The sequence below is a fragment of the Oxyura jamaicensis genome, chromosome 8 (assembly GCF_011077185.1).
Source record: "Oxyura jamaicensis isolate SHBP4307 breed ruddy duck chromosome 8, BPBGC_Ojam_1.0, whole genome shotgun sequence".
NCBI classification, from domain to species: domain Eukaryota; kingdom Metazoa; phylum Chordata; class Aves; order Anseriformes; family Anatidae; genus Oxyura; species Oxyura jamaicensis.
This window is the reverse complement of record NC_048900.1, coordinates 26,867,959-26,882,591: the sequence shown is the minus strand read 5'-3', so window position 1 is coordinate 26,882,591 and position 14,633 is coordinate 26,867,959. Positions and strand designations below refer to the sequence as shown.

The window sequence follows — 14,633 nt, the reverse complement described above, 5'->3', positions numbered from 1 at the left end:
GGATTAGCAATTAGTCATGTAAACATAGCACTTATCACCTACACGAGATAATAGAGGTATGTAATCAATTCCAATCGAAATATTAAATTTTGCTTTGAAAAACAGAAGCAGCCTAAGGGTTGTTGAGAATTTGACATGCTGCTTATAAGCACAGCCATCTCTTCTGAAGCTAGTAAATCCTTTAAAGTGTCGAGGACGGATTTAAAAAATTGCTTCACTTGAACTTTTTATTCACAGAAAAATGATGAAAACGGGAATTGCTCTGGAGAAGGCATTGAGTTTCCAACCACTAATTTGTATGAGCTGGAGAGCAGAGTTCTAACAGATCACTGGTCCATACCCTATAAGCGGGAAGAATCTCTAGGCAAGTGCCTAATCGCATCCACCTATCTAGCAAGACTAGGTAAGTTCTATTTCTACACACCTAAAGATAATCTGTTCAGATTTCATAGACATATGGTGTGCAGTTATGTCTTTTGTATTAATTTTGCAGTCATTAGCACCCAACAGAGTGATCGCATCTCCATGAAAGTGGTTACCAATGAATTATTCTATCTAATGCTGTAAAAGAAGTGCTAATCTCTTTTTCTAAAGTAATTTGTTTACTTAAGCTTTTTTGGAGGAAAAAAATGGAGCACATGTTTCTTTATGTTCTAATGACTGTAGGAATTACTGTTTTTTTTTTTCAGAGCTGAATTACCAACTCGTTTTTCATTGTGCTGGTAATTTTCCATTTGTAAAAAAACAAGCTGTCATCTAAATTCATGCTGTACCAAGCTTGTGTAACTGGTTGTTTTTCCCTAGTGAAGTGCTTATAGTGCATTAGACCTGAATTTGACTGTTCTGTATTCAGTACTTTGGCTGGGGTTAAGTGTGTTATGGAGACGACATGCCCAACTCATGGGGTAATGAGAGTACGGGGCAGTTTTTCCAACATGCCTGACAGCAGACAAAAGGGAGGCTATAATCTGTAGGAAGAAGAAAAGTGGTTAGTGATTCTGGTTTGCTTTGTTGATTTTTAACGTGTTAAAAGGCTATGTGTAGATTTGTGTTTTTTTTTGGGGGGGGGGGGGGGGGGGGGAGATATGAAGCATCAGGAATGATCTCCACTTAATAATAAATTTTGAAGAGAGAAATGTGTGTGGTACTAATCACGCCTGAAGAAGTTCTAAAGATTCTCATTTCTAAAAGGCAAGTTCTTTTGGCTCATATTCTTGTGTGACTGAAAATAGCTTAATGCTTAATAATCAATATTTTTTTAATATTAATTGTTGCTGCTGGTTTTGGTTGGTTTATCGAAAAATTTGCGCTGAATTTACTTGAGGTAATCTTAAAACATGTCCTTCTTCCTTTCTGTAAAGGTCTTTCTGATTCAGATGAGAATTGCAAAAGGTTTATGGACAGGTGCATGCCTGAAGCATTCAAAAAGGTAAGTAGGTATAGTACACTAATTCACTGCTTGTCTTTGAGTTGTTCATGGTGGATATAGTCTTGTAATCCAGACTGATAGGTACTTTAGAAACTGTGGTAGCCAGTGAGTGTGTTGCTAGATTAAAATCATACTCTGAAGTTGCAGTTCTGCAACTCTTCTATGTGTATTTTTTTCTTTTTTCACCTCGGTGCTTAATGCCTCACCTGCCTCTCTGGCTGTTCTTTTCTGGGTTATTGTGCATCTTCTCTACAGAGCTCCCTAAACCAGTTTCCTTCCCACTATTCTGTCCACGTTGGACACTGCCCAGTTTTTAGACTACACGTGCAAAAACATGCATACGCCTCTTAAAAATTAGTCAGTCCTAATCTTAAAATACTGAGATGTAAGCATATCTAAAGAAAATGAAGATTTAAGGGGAAAAAAATCTTTTTTACATTCAGCTATTAGTAATAACCTTGCATACTTGCAAACTAGTAATAACCTTGCATATCATTCATTTCACTCACTCAACACTTTCTGCACTTTAAATAAAAATGTAGTCTCCAATCTAGAATCTGCAGAAGTCTAAGTTCAGAATGTGCTAAGTTAAAATTTGCTGATCTTTTTGCAAGTCAGTAATTGAGCCTGATTCTTTTGTTTCTTAAAATGGTACAAAAAGTAACGGTATTTAAAATATCAAGCTCTTTAACTGTAAAGACAGCTAATGCTCAGAGCTAGCAGAAATTAAATCATGCTTGCAGATGGAAGCTTCAGGTCCTGTTTAACCAGCTAGGTTAGACCAGATTTAAAGAGCATGTTTCAGTAGGTGGGAAAGCAGCAGTAATAGCTCTCTCTTCATGGTACATGTTCTTTGTTTTCCAACAGAAACTGCTCAAAAAGTGAGTTGGTAAATGGTTATTACAGATGAATCAGTGCAGCTCTGCGGAACGTGTACTTGAAGATTTAATAGTCATATGTTCGTTCTGCAAACAGTTGCATATTGGCTGTTCTTTACAAAGGTTATAATCTTACCAGTGAGTGGAAGTGGAAATCAGTTTGCTTTGATACATACTAGTTTGTCACGAACTGATTTAAGGCCTTCTTCAATTAAATTACAAATTTAATTAACTCTTAAGCCATTAATACCGAAAGAGGATACAAAATAGCACACCAGCCAGTGATGTTTACACTCTAAGGAAACACTTGCTCTGAAAAAAGTCTGGGGGGTAGATAAATTTCTCCTGTTTTACATGATTTTGCTCAAAATTCAAAAAAAATCTTTTTTTTTGGCAGCTGTTGACATCCAGTGCTGTTCACAAATGGGGAACTGAAATCCATGAAGGAATATACAACATGCTTATGCTGCTAGTAGACCTGGTTGCAGAAAGAGTAAAACAAGATCCTATTCCCGTGGGCCTGCTCGGTGTGCTTACAATGGTATTTGTCCCTGATGCGGTTTTTAGTAACTATGGTGTTTTGAACTTTGGAATCTGTTTAAGTAATATGGTGAATGAGGGTGTACTAGTCCACCGGTGAATATCCTCAAAATGTAGAAGTCTCCGCTAATAACTGTCATAAATTGTCCTGTGTTTTGTGTGCAATATTAGGGTATTTCATTTTTAAGCTGCTGCTTCTTTTTATTCTATTTAAGTTGTGTATTGTCAAAAATACTTCACAACTGCTGTTGTGTTTATTTTTTGAAAACTGGTACATTGAGTTCATCTATCCCTATATACGGGTAGCTGGCTCACATGGATATTGGATGTTGTCTACGCAGAACTGAAACTTCAGAATCCTTTGTACAGTAAGAACTGAGGGGCAGGAGGCAGGGGTCATTTGTTGAACTTTAGTTTTTGCTAGATCTTCAGCTTTCAACTAGAAGAATGTTCAACTGAAAAAGTCAAATATTATCAGGGTAAGTTTTGAGACTGGTGTAAGCTGTGCTGTTAATTTCCACTGTGTTTTTCTTTCAAGGCATTTAACCCCGACAATGAGTATCATTTCAAAAATCGAATGAAGGTGTGCCAGAGAAACTGGGCAGAAGTCTTCGGGGAGGGCAACATGCATGCTGTCTCACCCATATCCACATTTCAGAAGGTGAGCATGGCCATGCCCTAAGCTTGTTTTTAGGGTAGATGTCTCTCTTTCAGAAAGGATTGGTTAGTAGGTAGTTATAACACAAGAAAGCTTAGAAGTGTGATCAAGAATTACAACAAACATCTTCAGTCTATGTTGGTCTGTAGAAATGAATTCCTCTTCATCTGTAGAATGAAGTCCTCTCAGATTGTCCCAGTTCTCTGTTGGAAACTGGATTTAGAAATTGCTGTACTTTCCTGTCTGAAGTAACACAACAATCAGATGGGTAGATCTGCTGTATCTAAGGACTGACATTTGTTGAATATGAAATGACCAGGATAACTCAAGGTGTATAGTTCCAGCAGAGAATTCATGCTTTTGTGTCACCCAAGTTTGGGATATCTTCATCAGACGCTGGCGAGAAGCCAGTTTTTGAGGTTTGCATTGTCTCGTGGTTGCTCCAGACAGGTGGGTCTAAAAAGGGTCTAAAAAAGAGCCTCAATGTTGTTGATTTTTTTCCTTCAGGAAACATGTTTGTGGCTGTAGAAAGAAAATGCTCCATCTGCTGCTTTGGGAAAGGTCCTTTAGTGATGTTCCACACAGCAAATGTGCTATAAATATACTTGCTTGTGAGTCAGCAGCCACAGTGTGTATTGTTACCACAGCACATGGTCAGTGATGTCAGGTAGAATCCAAAAACAGATACTGCTAATGAGAACCTCCCAGAGCTCCAGCTACACACTTAGCAAAGGAGCTGTTGTAAACACGCTGCTGTGTTCTGTGAAATAACAGTGCGTGCTTTTAGGGTGTGGGTTAATGTACTGAATGTGTCTGTCCACATCTGTTCCAGAAGACAAATGTTTGTTGCAGCTACTAATTGTTAATGTTTCAATTTTTCAAGGAACCTCATGGGTGGCTGGTGGATCTGGTAAACAGGGTATGTAAATGCAAGCCAAGCAGAAACGTTACTTGTCACTTGGATTCATTGCTCTCCAAGTAATTTTCTCCTCTCCCCACCCTTGTTTTTTCCCTTCTTTCCTCAGAGTGACAACCACAATAAATAGTTTAAAATTTTAATGCTGGATCCCTGCATCTAGGGATAGGGCCCTGCTAAATACATCTTGTGTTGCTGCCTTCTCCCTTGAGCACCTTTACCATAACATGGTAGCTATCACTAGAGGAAATTAGAGTTCAGCTTAGGCTTCAGTGATGTTTCTCAGTCAAATATGCTAGGCCAGTCTGCTCTTGTTTTATATGGTCTGTCTTCACTATATCCATTTTTACCCAGGACGCTTTGTAGGTGGGACCACGTATAATTGCATTGCGTTCCCACTGTCCCTGAATTCTCGTGAAAATGTAAAGCTTATGTTGCATGTGATGTTATGGTGAAGGATACTCATTGTCATCCCAGGAACTTTTAGTGGAGTGTTTTCTATAATAGCATATTTGAAAGATAAAATACTGTAGTTTGCTAATATAACATTGATTATTTTCTTTCAGTTCGCAGAGTTGGGTGGATTTTCAGCAATTCAGTCCAAACTCAATTCAGAAGATATTGAGCTTGGGGTAAGTTAATTGTTTGTCACTAGACTTCTCTCTTTCCATTACTCACTTCATATAGAACCAGTAACATCATTTTTGGCAGTGCTCTTACCTTTACTTTGGTATGAGAGCAATACTCCCACATAGCCCTGGAGAAATGTTGTCACACTGGAGGTCAGATGAGGCTGTGTGTGAGAGTCCTGACTGAAGAGACCTTTTGAGACTTCAGAGGAAAGAGGGAAGGGTTAGCATACTTCTCTAACGTTCAGCCTTCCAGTTAGACATCGATCAGTCTAGTTTCACTGCATATTCACCAGTAGGTCGCTGGTTTTCTGTTTACTTCAGCTTTAGCTTTAGCTGCATTTAGCTGGAAGTGAATTGACTTCTGTTGTACATTATAGAAAACCTTTTTTAAGAAAAAATCCTTAGGAAGACAGATACTGTCTAATCTTACACAACTTTTCAAGAGCTATGTTTAAAACCAGTCTTAATGGTTCTAAACTATTTTTTTGGTGTTAAAGCCTAACTTATTTGTTTTCAGCTTCCTAACTTGCCTTTCTATCTTCTTTCAAGCTGTGAAGAATAAGGAGGCCAAGGGAAAACAATGTAACTTAGAATCTTGTCTCGAAGTATAAAACCAAAATGTGATGTGCCCTTTCTGTGTCTGATTATTTCTCTGGCTGAAGCAGGATTAGAGAAGACTGGACAGAATGATGAGAGGACTCATACTAATAAAAAAAATGGGAAGGCATTTTTAATTTCAGGCCAAAATCTGTATTATTCTACAGCATACAATAATGTCTCTTTCCTGAACCATGCCTTGTTGTAAAGGAGTTGCACGCTAAAATCAGTTTTTATGTACTGTTGTTCTTTTCTTCAGGCAATCTCTGCATTAGTTCAACCATTTGGAGTTTGTGCAGAATATCTTAACTCTTCTGTAGTACAGGTAAAATGTCTGTTACGAATTCTTTACAGCAAATCTAAAAGCCTTGAAAAATGTGACTGGTCATTTGCTCAGATTTAGATTTATTTTAACACACAAATCCTAGGCAGTATAGCATCAGAAACACAAGTATGTGAGAATCTTTTTTCATCATAGCAATTCGAAAAATAAGAGGACTGAAAATTAGTTTGACTGTTGGTGTGAAACTGGTGACTAATTCTAGAAAGCCTCCCAAATTCACCTTGAGTAAAGTACAAGAACCATTTTAAGAATCCTGAAGGCAATGAATAGAGGGATCAGGCAACATTCTTTTTCGAAGCACAGTGATCTTTAATTGTCTATCAGCATTTGCAATGATGAGAAATTTTGGGACTGCTTTTAGTAAGCTTCATCAGTGTAAAACATGCAGGGAAAGAATATAGCATGATGGATAGATTTTTGTTTTTAATTTCTTTTTTCTGGCAGAGATAGAGCTCATGGTTATGAGAGTTTAGACTGGAAAAAGTGTGGTACAAGAAAAAATAAACCATGATCTCTGTAACCTTGCAAATGTGCTCTAGGTTTCACATCTACATTCACTAACAAAAAGCACCAGCTTAATAAATAACAAAGCCTTTATTTGAAAAGGATATATTTTAGGAGCCAATGGGGGTCAAAGGGGCATATGCATCTAATAATTGATGCACTTTGAAATGGGTTTGGGGCAGGTTGGGGTCATCTGTAAACCTGTTGTGGTCTCAAGTAGCTTCTTAGTCTTAGTCTAGTTGCTTCTTTTTCTGGGCTTACCTAGCAGGATAGTTTTATATATGTTGCATGTGTTGCTTTATGTCTAAGATAAATGTGGACTTTCAGCTAAGTATTTCATTTTGCTGCAGCCAGATATGCTGAGTAATGTAATTGTTCTCAGGAAACATAAAATGATCATCATGCCTCCTTCTCTTATTCTTTTTAGCCCATGCTTGACCCAGTCATTCATAAAATGATTAAATACGTACAGAATGTAGAAGAGAAGGACTTGAAAGACAAGGTAATGATTTATAAATTAAATAATTAAGAAGAACTTTCCGTATGTTGTGGAAATGGTGTATGTGTAGACTAGAATGAGATCTTATTCTCACTTACAAAAATACAGCCTGTTCTGAATTCTGAGTGACTTAGCTCAAAATATTGAAAAGTAGTTAGCCTGCATTTACCAGATTTTTCATAAATCCCATTTAATTAGATACTTAATGTTTTCACCCTTTTAAAAATATCTTCCCAATGTTACCATCAAATACATGTTTGTTGGTCCCCTTCTGCAGTGTACTGATTGCTCACTTTTCTAATTTGCTTGAAGATGCATTCTGTTAAATTCTTATAACTTCTGTGCATACAACTGTTGCGTTATCTGTTTGCTTCTAAGAATCTGGTAATTGTTGTTTAACATGGTGTCCCTGCCCACAGCAGAGGGGTTGGAACTGGATGATCTTTAAGGTCCCTTCCAACCAAAACCATATAATTCTTTAAAAATATCCTTGTAACTTGTGACTGCCTCATTGCACTGAATTCAGCATCCAGCTGTAATACATTTGAGTACTGACTTTACTTAGGCTTCCTTTTGTTAATTACACACTGTAAATTGTGCATAACGGAGGAGCAATTCAGTGCACCAAACTGTAGCAGGAGAGTTCACTTAATGAACGGTTTTGTTGTCTTAGAATTCCCAATGTGTAAGTAGTAGTTCCAGATATCTGTACCTTAAACAGTCTGTACTGGATCACTAAACCTACCCTTTGTGTATTACTGAAGTCTGAAACAAAATACTAAAAGCGGCACTGCCTTTATTTGTCCTTTTTTGTTGTTTGTTTGATTTTCAACAGAGACTAGTCAGTATCCCTGAGCTCTTGTCTGGCATCAAACTGCTGTGTATGCGCTTCCAACCTGATTTAGTAACTGCAGTGGATGACTTACGGCTGGACATTCTGTTGCGCATGTTAAAGTCTCCTCACTTCAGTGCAAAAATGAATTCCCTCAAAGAAGTAGGTTTGCTACATGTGGGTGTGTGTGTGTGCACGCACATGCATGTGCGTGGGTGGGATGGGTTGTTAGTAAGTTGCTGAAGCCACAACCTTAAAAAGAGGGTGCAACATCTTACAAATTATGTTGCCTTAGCAAAAGCTCATAAATACCAAAACAAATTCATGTGACAGGAATTGCTTGTAATATTAGTAGCTACTAAAAGGACTGTGGCCTCCCAGTTAGGAAATAACTACGCATAACTTGAACCTTTTCTAAGAATGACAAATTAAAATTTGTGGATAAGCAACAGTGTATACCATTCCTTCAGTACTCTTGAGATCATGCTCATAATTCTGAGATACTGCTTTTCTCTTTTTCCTATTGTGAGGAAAAGAGAGAAAAACGGGCAGGGAGAGGCAACTTAATCCTAGATTGGTGTTCTCAGGCCAGACATATCAGATCATTATACTATGTAGTTGTATTGCTTATTATGGTTGTGTATGGGCATTGTAGTAGTGTCTAGGAGCGTCTTTCTGCTAGGCTCTTAGATAAAAGTAGGAGAAGAAAACGTTTTCTTTTTCCTGGAACTTGTGGTTTAAGTATAGAGTTGTTCATCCACTTCTTCCTTCCAGAAATTGTTTAACTTCAGTGTCTCAAAAAAGACCTTTTTTAGTATGCAGATACTCTAAGGTGTTTTAGAGTCCCTCTTCTGGGCTTTTTGCTTCTCTACTTAAGGGAAAATTGAGATACTAAGCCTCATTGCTCTGTGGTTCTTAATCTTAAACATCGTGTATCCCTGGTGAAGTTATAAAAGCACAGCTTTTGAAGGCTCTAGCATAAATGTACTTTCTCCACCTTTTCCCTAGAGTGATGAGCCTGTATCGGTTCTGTGTTTGATAAAAATAGGACACTAATTTGAGTATCACAGGCAGAAGCCTGAGATAACCCACTTCTGGTGTATCTGTAGCAATATGCAGCACAGGCAAGCTTTTCTGTGCCAGATTGGGAACAAGAATCTGCTGTATCAGACCGATTCCTAGGAGGTGGGTTAGGAATTTACCTTTAAACAGTTTCTTAAAAAATAATTGAAAGAAAAATTCTTCTGTGCTCAAAATATTTCAGGATTCACACTTAAGCTTCATAGAAAGCTCTTTGAGTAGATTTCATTATAAGCACTTCTGATGCATGTGCATCATTAGAATCTCACATTTTGCAATTTCTAGGTAACCAAATTAATAGAAGACAGCACTGTGTCCAAGTCGGTGAAGAATGCAATAGATACAGACCGCTTACTAAACTGGCTAGTAGAAAATTCTGTCCTGTCGATTGCTCTGGAAGGTAAGCGCTTTCACAAAGATCTTTGGCATGTGCTTTGAATATCTTAAACTTAAAAATGTGGTCCATCCTTTTTAATACATTTTAGTGAAGCATTACTATCAAATGAGTTCAAGGATTTTGTCATTGTCAGAACAGAGTGAGGAAACCCAGCAGATTTCTGCTATCATCTAGTTTTCTTTGACATTTGTGCAATCGTCTTCTGCTGTACCTGAGGTTTTCACTCTCAGCTTACCTATATTTTTAAGTCTGTAGAAGAGAGAAAAGTTTTTTTTTTTTTTTTTTTTCCAAGCAGTAAGGCCATGTAGGAGTAGATTCTATCAGATGTATGAAGTAAAACAAGAATAGAAGGAAGCTTGTTCTTTTTTCTTCTTTAGACTGAATTTTTCTGTAGCAGTAGATTGAGAATTTTAGGATAAAGATAACTGTATTCTTGTCCCTTTATTCTTTAATGTAATTTGTTTATTCTTATGCATTTAATGTGTCTAATGATTTAAGTAAATTAATTCAATTGCCATCCTTTATTTCATAGGTAATATAGACCAAGCGCAATACTGTGACCGTATAAAGGGAATTATTGAACTGCTGGGCAGTAAATTATCTTTAGATGAGCTAACTAAGATTTGGAGAATACAGGTAAGCAATCAAGATTAGGCAGATGCTTTTAAGCTGCCTTGGAAAAATAAGAACTTGGTAATAAAAAGTACTTTAGCTGGTGAAATGTTAGCTATTCATTTGTCTGCTCTATCATATTTGCTTGGCTCCTTCCATGAGAGACATAAGAGGTTGTCAGTGTGCTCGAACATCAGTATAAATCTGTATATTAAAGAGTAAGTGAGACAAGACAATGTTTTCAAGATTTGGGCTGTCTACTCTAAGTCTTACAGGCTTGACCCTCCTCCCTTTTTGCAAGGAAGCTATTTTTGCTCCTGCTGTGGGGCCATGGTGGACCAAGTTGGACCATTGTTCTTTCCTGCTTTTGAGTTGCTTCTAACGACCTCTGTGCCAACGGAACAAGGAGCAGAGTCAGTGATTCCTAGCTTGCATTTCTAACACGTCCAAAGCTGTTATCCTTTCTCATTATAGAAATAGTAGAATAATGCTTACATTGAAGACTTTTTCACTACCTCACTTGGGATTAAAACCTACCTTCTTGTGTTTTCCTTCTTCTTTCCAGTCAGGACAATCTTCCACTGTGATTGAAAACATACATACCATTATTGCTGCAGCTGCTGTGAAGTTTAGCTCTGACCAGCTTAATCACTTATTTGTTCTAATCCAAAAGGTAAGTTGTAATATAAATTTACGTTCCTTAGTAGAAGTACTTAAAAATGGTTCTACATTCAGCCTACCAAAAGGCAAGATACATCTAAGATACATACATCTGTATCTTAGTTATAAATGTAAAGTAAAACATATTTGTGTGTGTATGTTTAAAAAAAAAAAAGTTGGCTGTAAAACAACACTTGTAATACTGATTTTTTTTGTTAACCCCAAAACATGATTGCTACTATACTACTAATTGACTTAGATTTTAATTGTTATATATTCAGTGCAAAAGCACTTAAAGTGAGATTTTATTATATCTGATCTCTTATAGCTGGTATTTGAAAAATCAATTGGGCAAATGAGTACTATCATTGCCAGTAACAAAAATGAGGAAATACACATGGTAGAAATATACTTGCTTTGTGTTTTGATTATCCTACGGTAAAACAATTGTTAGTTATGTTTTTGCGTCCACTTGAGACTTAACAGACTGACGGTTTTTGGTGCTGTAATAGTGAACGTTATTTCTTTGCTGTACAGAGCTGGGAAACAGAGAGTGATAGAGTGCGGCAGAAGCTCTTGAGCCTGATAGGGCGCATTGGTCGAGAAGCACGGGTGGAAACAACCACTGGAAAGGCACGTGAATGTGTTTTTTGTTTTCTTTATTAAATATAGGATTTGTAGTCTTTGCACTTTCCAGGTCCTGATCAATTCTGGATTTGTTCCTGTAGGTTCTGGAGGTCCTCTGGGAGCTGGCTCATCTTCCAACACTGCCATGCAGTCTAATACAGCAGGCCTTGGAGGAACACCTGACAATCCTCAGTGACGCCTATGCAGTGAAAGAGGCGATCAAAAGAAGTTACATCATTAAATGCATAGAGGATATAAAAAGGGTTGGTTTATTATTTTGTCTCTTCCAAAATGAAACATTATTTAGCCTTGATATTGCCCTCTTCTTCCAAGATGTGCAAATTGTATGTCCCATCTGTAAGTTCTTACCTTGGGGAGTCCATGAAAGGGGTAGGCTTTGTGTGAGCCAGTTTGACCCTGAGACTTGTAGTAAGTCTCTTGCCTTTGTTTTAAACAAATTTTCAGCACAAGGAATGATCAGTTTATGGGAAACTACCAGGATGGGCCCAAGGTTAGAATTTGCAAATGGAACCACTATAAAGGTATGTCAGTATTTTAACTGTCCCTTTCACGGAAAAGCTTAAATTAGTTTTCTTTGAGTTAAGCATGTGTTTCTGGCATGTCCACTAAGTCTCAAAATGCAAATCAGTATTTAAATAAATCAATATTTAAATCATAGAAGTTTTGTGTTTCAATTTTAAAAAACTTTTCATCTAACATGGAAGAAGCCATTCTTGGGCATGCCTGTGCTAAGATGTGTCTGGCAGCAGCAGACACGTGCATGGCTTAACAGACTGTACCTGCTCTATCCTTCACTATTCATATAGCAGGCAGTTTTCTGAGATTTGCAAGCATTCTCCTATCTTCTGTTGTGTTTTTGTTTTTTTAATTGGAAATATGCCCATAAAGCAAAAGGCTTATACATCTTTCATATACTTCTCTCATGGTAAACTAGGTTTTGTCTGTCATGCAGCATCTGTAGAGGATGTTAGTTCTTTAGGAAGCACAGTATGCTGGTTTTTGATATTGATCACTCTTTTCTTTTTTGCCTCTGTTTGTGAATACAGATTTACAAGTTTGGGTTCTCGATGTCTGCAAAATTGCAGTCTTTTCTGATCTTATGCTTTCCTGTTCTTGCATTCTTTTTAATTGCATTCTGCCAAGGGCCTTAACAAAGGTGCTGCAGTGGGGAACGCTAACGGAAACCTGTAACTATAGGCTGGAAAAAAATGGGGCAAACATACAATACACTTTTAAAAATACATCATTTGCTTATTTCCCTGTGCTAGGGGAAATTAAGACATAAATTGGGAGGGAATGTAATATTAAGACAGCATTCTCAGCTACATGAGGGAGTCTTCAGTAGAACACTGTTACGGGCAGGTTACTTTGGTGTCTCTAAGTGAGCAGGTGATATTGGTTGTTGTCGATATTTAAACCAGACATCACTTATCTGAACAAAAAACTTCAGTACTGGTTTGTGTGATCAAACTTTACAGAACATGAAGCCTCCCAGAAAAGTGATGAGCAGTTCTAACAATGAGGTAGGATCCTTTTGTAGGATCTCTTTCAAAATGCAGCTTAAATAGCCTTTGCTTCCTATCAGAGGGCTCCTTGCAGCACCAAATCAGAAATTTCTTTTCATCTCTTAACCCTTGGTAGTACTTCAGATTTTTTTCATCTGTTATTCTCATCTTAACAATAAGTAACCTCATTTGACTGTATTTGCCCTTCAAAGCCCTAACTGGCCTGCTTTATCTCCTGTAATTGAGGAAGGTGGTGGTTGTTGTCTCTCTGGTGCAACTGAGTTTTTGTGTACTAAATTTGCATGTTCTCTAGCAAGGAGGTGGTACTTTGGGCTTAATAATCATAGCAAAATGCTTCAAAGGACATCTTGAAGAAGGTAAAGGGGCACCTTCGGTGTTCGGAAGGGAACCAGGAACAAGTCACTGAACCCTTCTGAGCTAGTAACTGTTGTTTTGAAACGGGTTTTAATGGAAATCATTACTCTTTAGGAATCTAAGAGGAGAGTTAATACGTTGCTACGCATGTACACGTGTGTAATTCTTTTTTACCTTTCTTACTACTAGTCATCCCAGCACAACAATCCTCAGTTTGTGTGGGTGGTGCCAGCGTTACGTCAGCTTCATGAAATCACGCGCTCATTTATTAAGCAAACTTACCAAAAACAAGACAAGGTAAGAATATGTGCTGAGATTATTTTGACACCCTTGTTATGTCTGTATGGCTCTGCTTCCCTAGAGTTTAGAAAAAGGGGGGGGGGAAACACTGATAAGTACAGCTTAGAGATGTAGCATAAAGTAAAAGTACAAGTAGAGAGGCTGTGTTGTGTGCTGTCCATTTGTGTATGTGTATAAATAAAATCTGTTTGCTGTGTCCGGACTGGTTTATTTTATTCTCAGCTTTTTGTAGAATAATTAACAAGTATGTCTCTAAGAAGTTACCATGGCTAATGTTTAGAGCAGCTAATTTGTAATTGTATTGACATTGACAGTTGGAAAACAGACTGAAATACCAGCAACTCGTATGTTATTCTATGGCTAAGTGGAGGTGTGGGACTTGGTTTGCAATCTGCAGCATGCATATTTCAGCATATGCTGAAAATGGTATCGCCAGAGGGCTTTGGATATTTGGAAGGGGTACAGCTGACTCTGGTGAGAGGGGATCATAATCCTTTCCATAAAAAACACTTTTCTGTAAAAGACCAGGCTGCCGAATGCATGTCTGTTTATATATTTTATTTTGAAACCTCTTATATTTGTTTGTTTTTTATTACTTTTTTTTTTTTCTTTTACCAAGAGCATTATTCAAGATTTAAAGAAAAACTTTGAAATAGTGAAGTTGGTGACAGGAAGCTTAATATCATGCCACCGTTTGGCTGCATCTGTGGCAGGTCCTGGAGGGCTTGTTGGAGGAACGTTAGTGGATGGCCGATACACTTACCGGGAGGTATTGAACCTGCATTTCTTACTACCTTAGGGGGTTGAAAACATGATGCAGTGTATCACTGACCAAGTCTCATAAAATTAGTTGATTTTTTCATTTGGGGAGTTCACTGGAGTAATTTCTGTCTGGAGAATAATTGCACTAGTTTTTATTCATAATTCTGACACTCATCTGTTGGGAATTATTACAGCCTTGTTATATTACGTAGCAAGGGTGATGGAACATCACACTCTACAAGTTTCTTTGCAGAGTCTCTTAATTTGTTGAGAACATGATCTCCTTATCCCAAGAGTTCCTGTCTCTAAGCTTGTGCAGCTTTCAGCTTCTATGCAAACTTCAATTTGAAGCATTTTTAGAAAGATAATTAAAAAGCAGTAATTTTAACTGTGTTGAAATAGGTATAAAAAAAAAAGCTAATTTCAGATCATTTCAGAGAGTTTGTAGTCCTCAGGTTTTGCAAAG

General features: G+C 37.5%; 1 protein-coding gene across 3 annotated transcripts in view; it reads left to right on the top strand.

Moving 5' to 3' along the window:
- The window catches only part of USP24 (ubiquitin specific peptidase 24), a 60,387-nt gene that overhangs the window by 11,669 nt on the left and 34,085 nt on the right, over window positions 1–14,633 (top strand). For 2 of the 3 annotated variants that reach the window (XM_035333016.1, XM_035333015.1), the window contains exons 2-18: window positions 238–403; window positions 1,362–1,429; window positions 2,705–2,848; window positions 3,386–3,508; window positions 4,389–4,424; window positions 4,988–5,053; window positions 5,910–5,975; window positions 6,925–6,999; window positions 7,832–7,990; window positions 9,194–9,308; window positions 9,838–9,941; window positions 10,483–10,590; window positions 11,115–11,210; window positions 11,306–11,467; window positions 12,704–12,748; window positions 13,295–13,402; window positions 14,025–14,174. In XM_035333016.1, the coding sequence (XP_035188907.1) occupies window positions 238–403; window positions 1,362–1,429; window positions 2,705–2,848; window positions 3,386–3,508; window positions 4,389–4,424; window positions 4,988–5,053; window positions 5,910–5,975; window positions 6,925–6,999; window positions 7,832–7,990; window positions 9,194–9,308; window positions 9,838–9,941; window positions 10,483–10,590; window positions 11,115–11,210; window positions 11,306–11,467; window positions 12,704–12,748; window positions 13,295–13,402; window positions 14,025–14,174 (1,791 nt within the window). The remainder of the gene's footprint in view (window positions 1–237; window positions 404–1,361; window positions 1,430–2,704; window positions 2,849–3,385; window positions 3,509–4,388; window positions 4,425–4,987; window positions 5,054–5,909; window positions 5,976–6,924; window positions 7,000–7,831; window positions 7,991–9,193; window positions 9,309–9,837; window positions 9,942–10,482; window positions 10,591–11,114; window positions 11,211–11,305; window positions 11,468–12,703; window positions 12,749–13,294; window positions 13,403–14,024; window positions 14,175–14,633) is intronic. The other variant, XM_035333018.1, reaches the window with a different exon arrangement.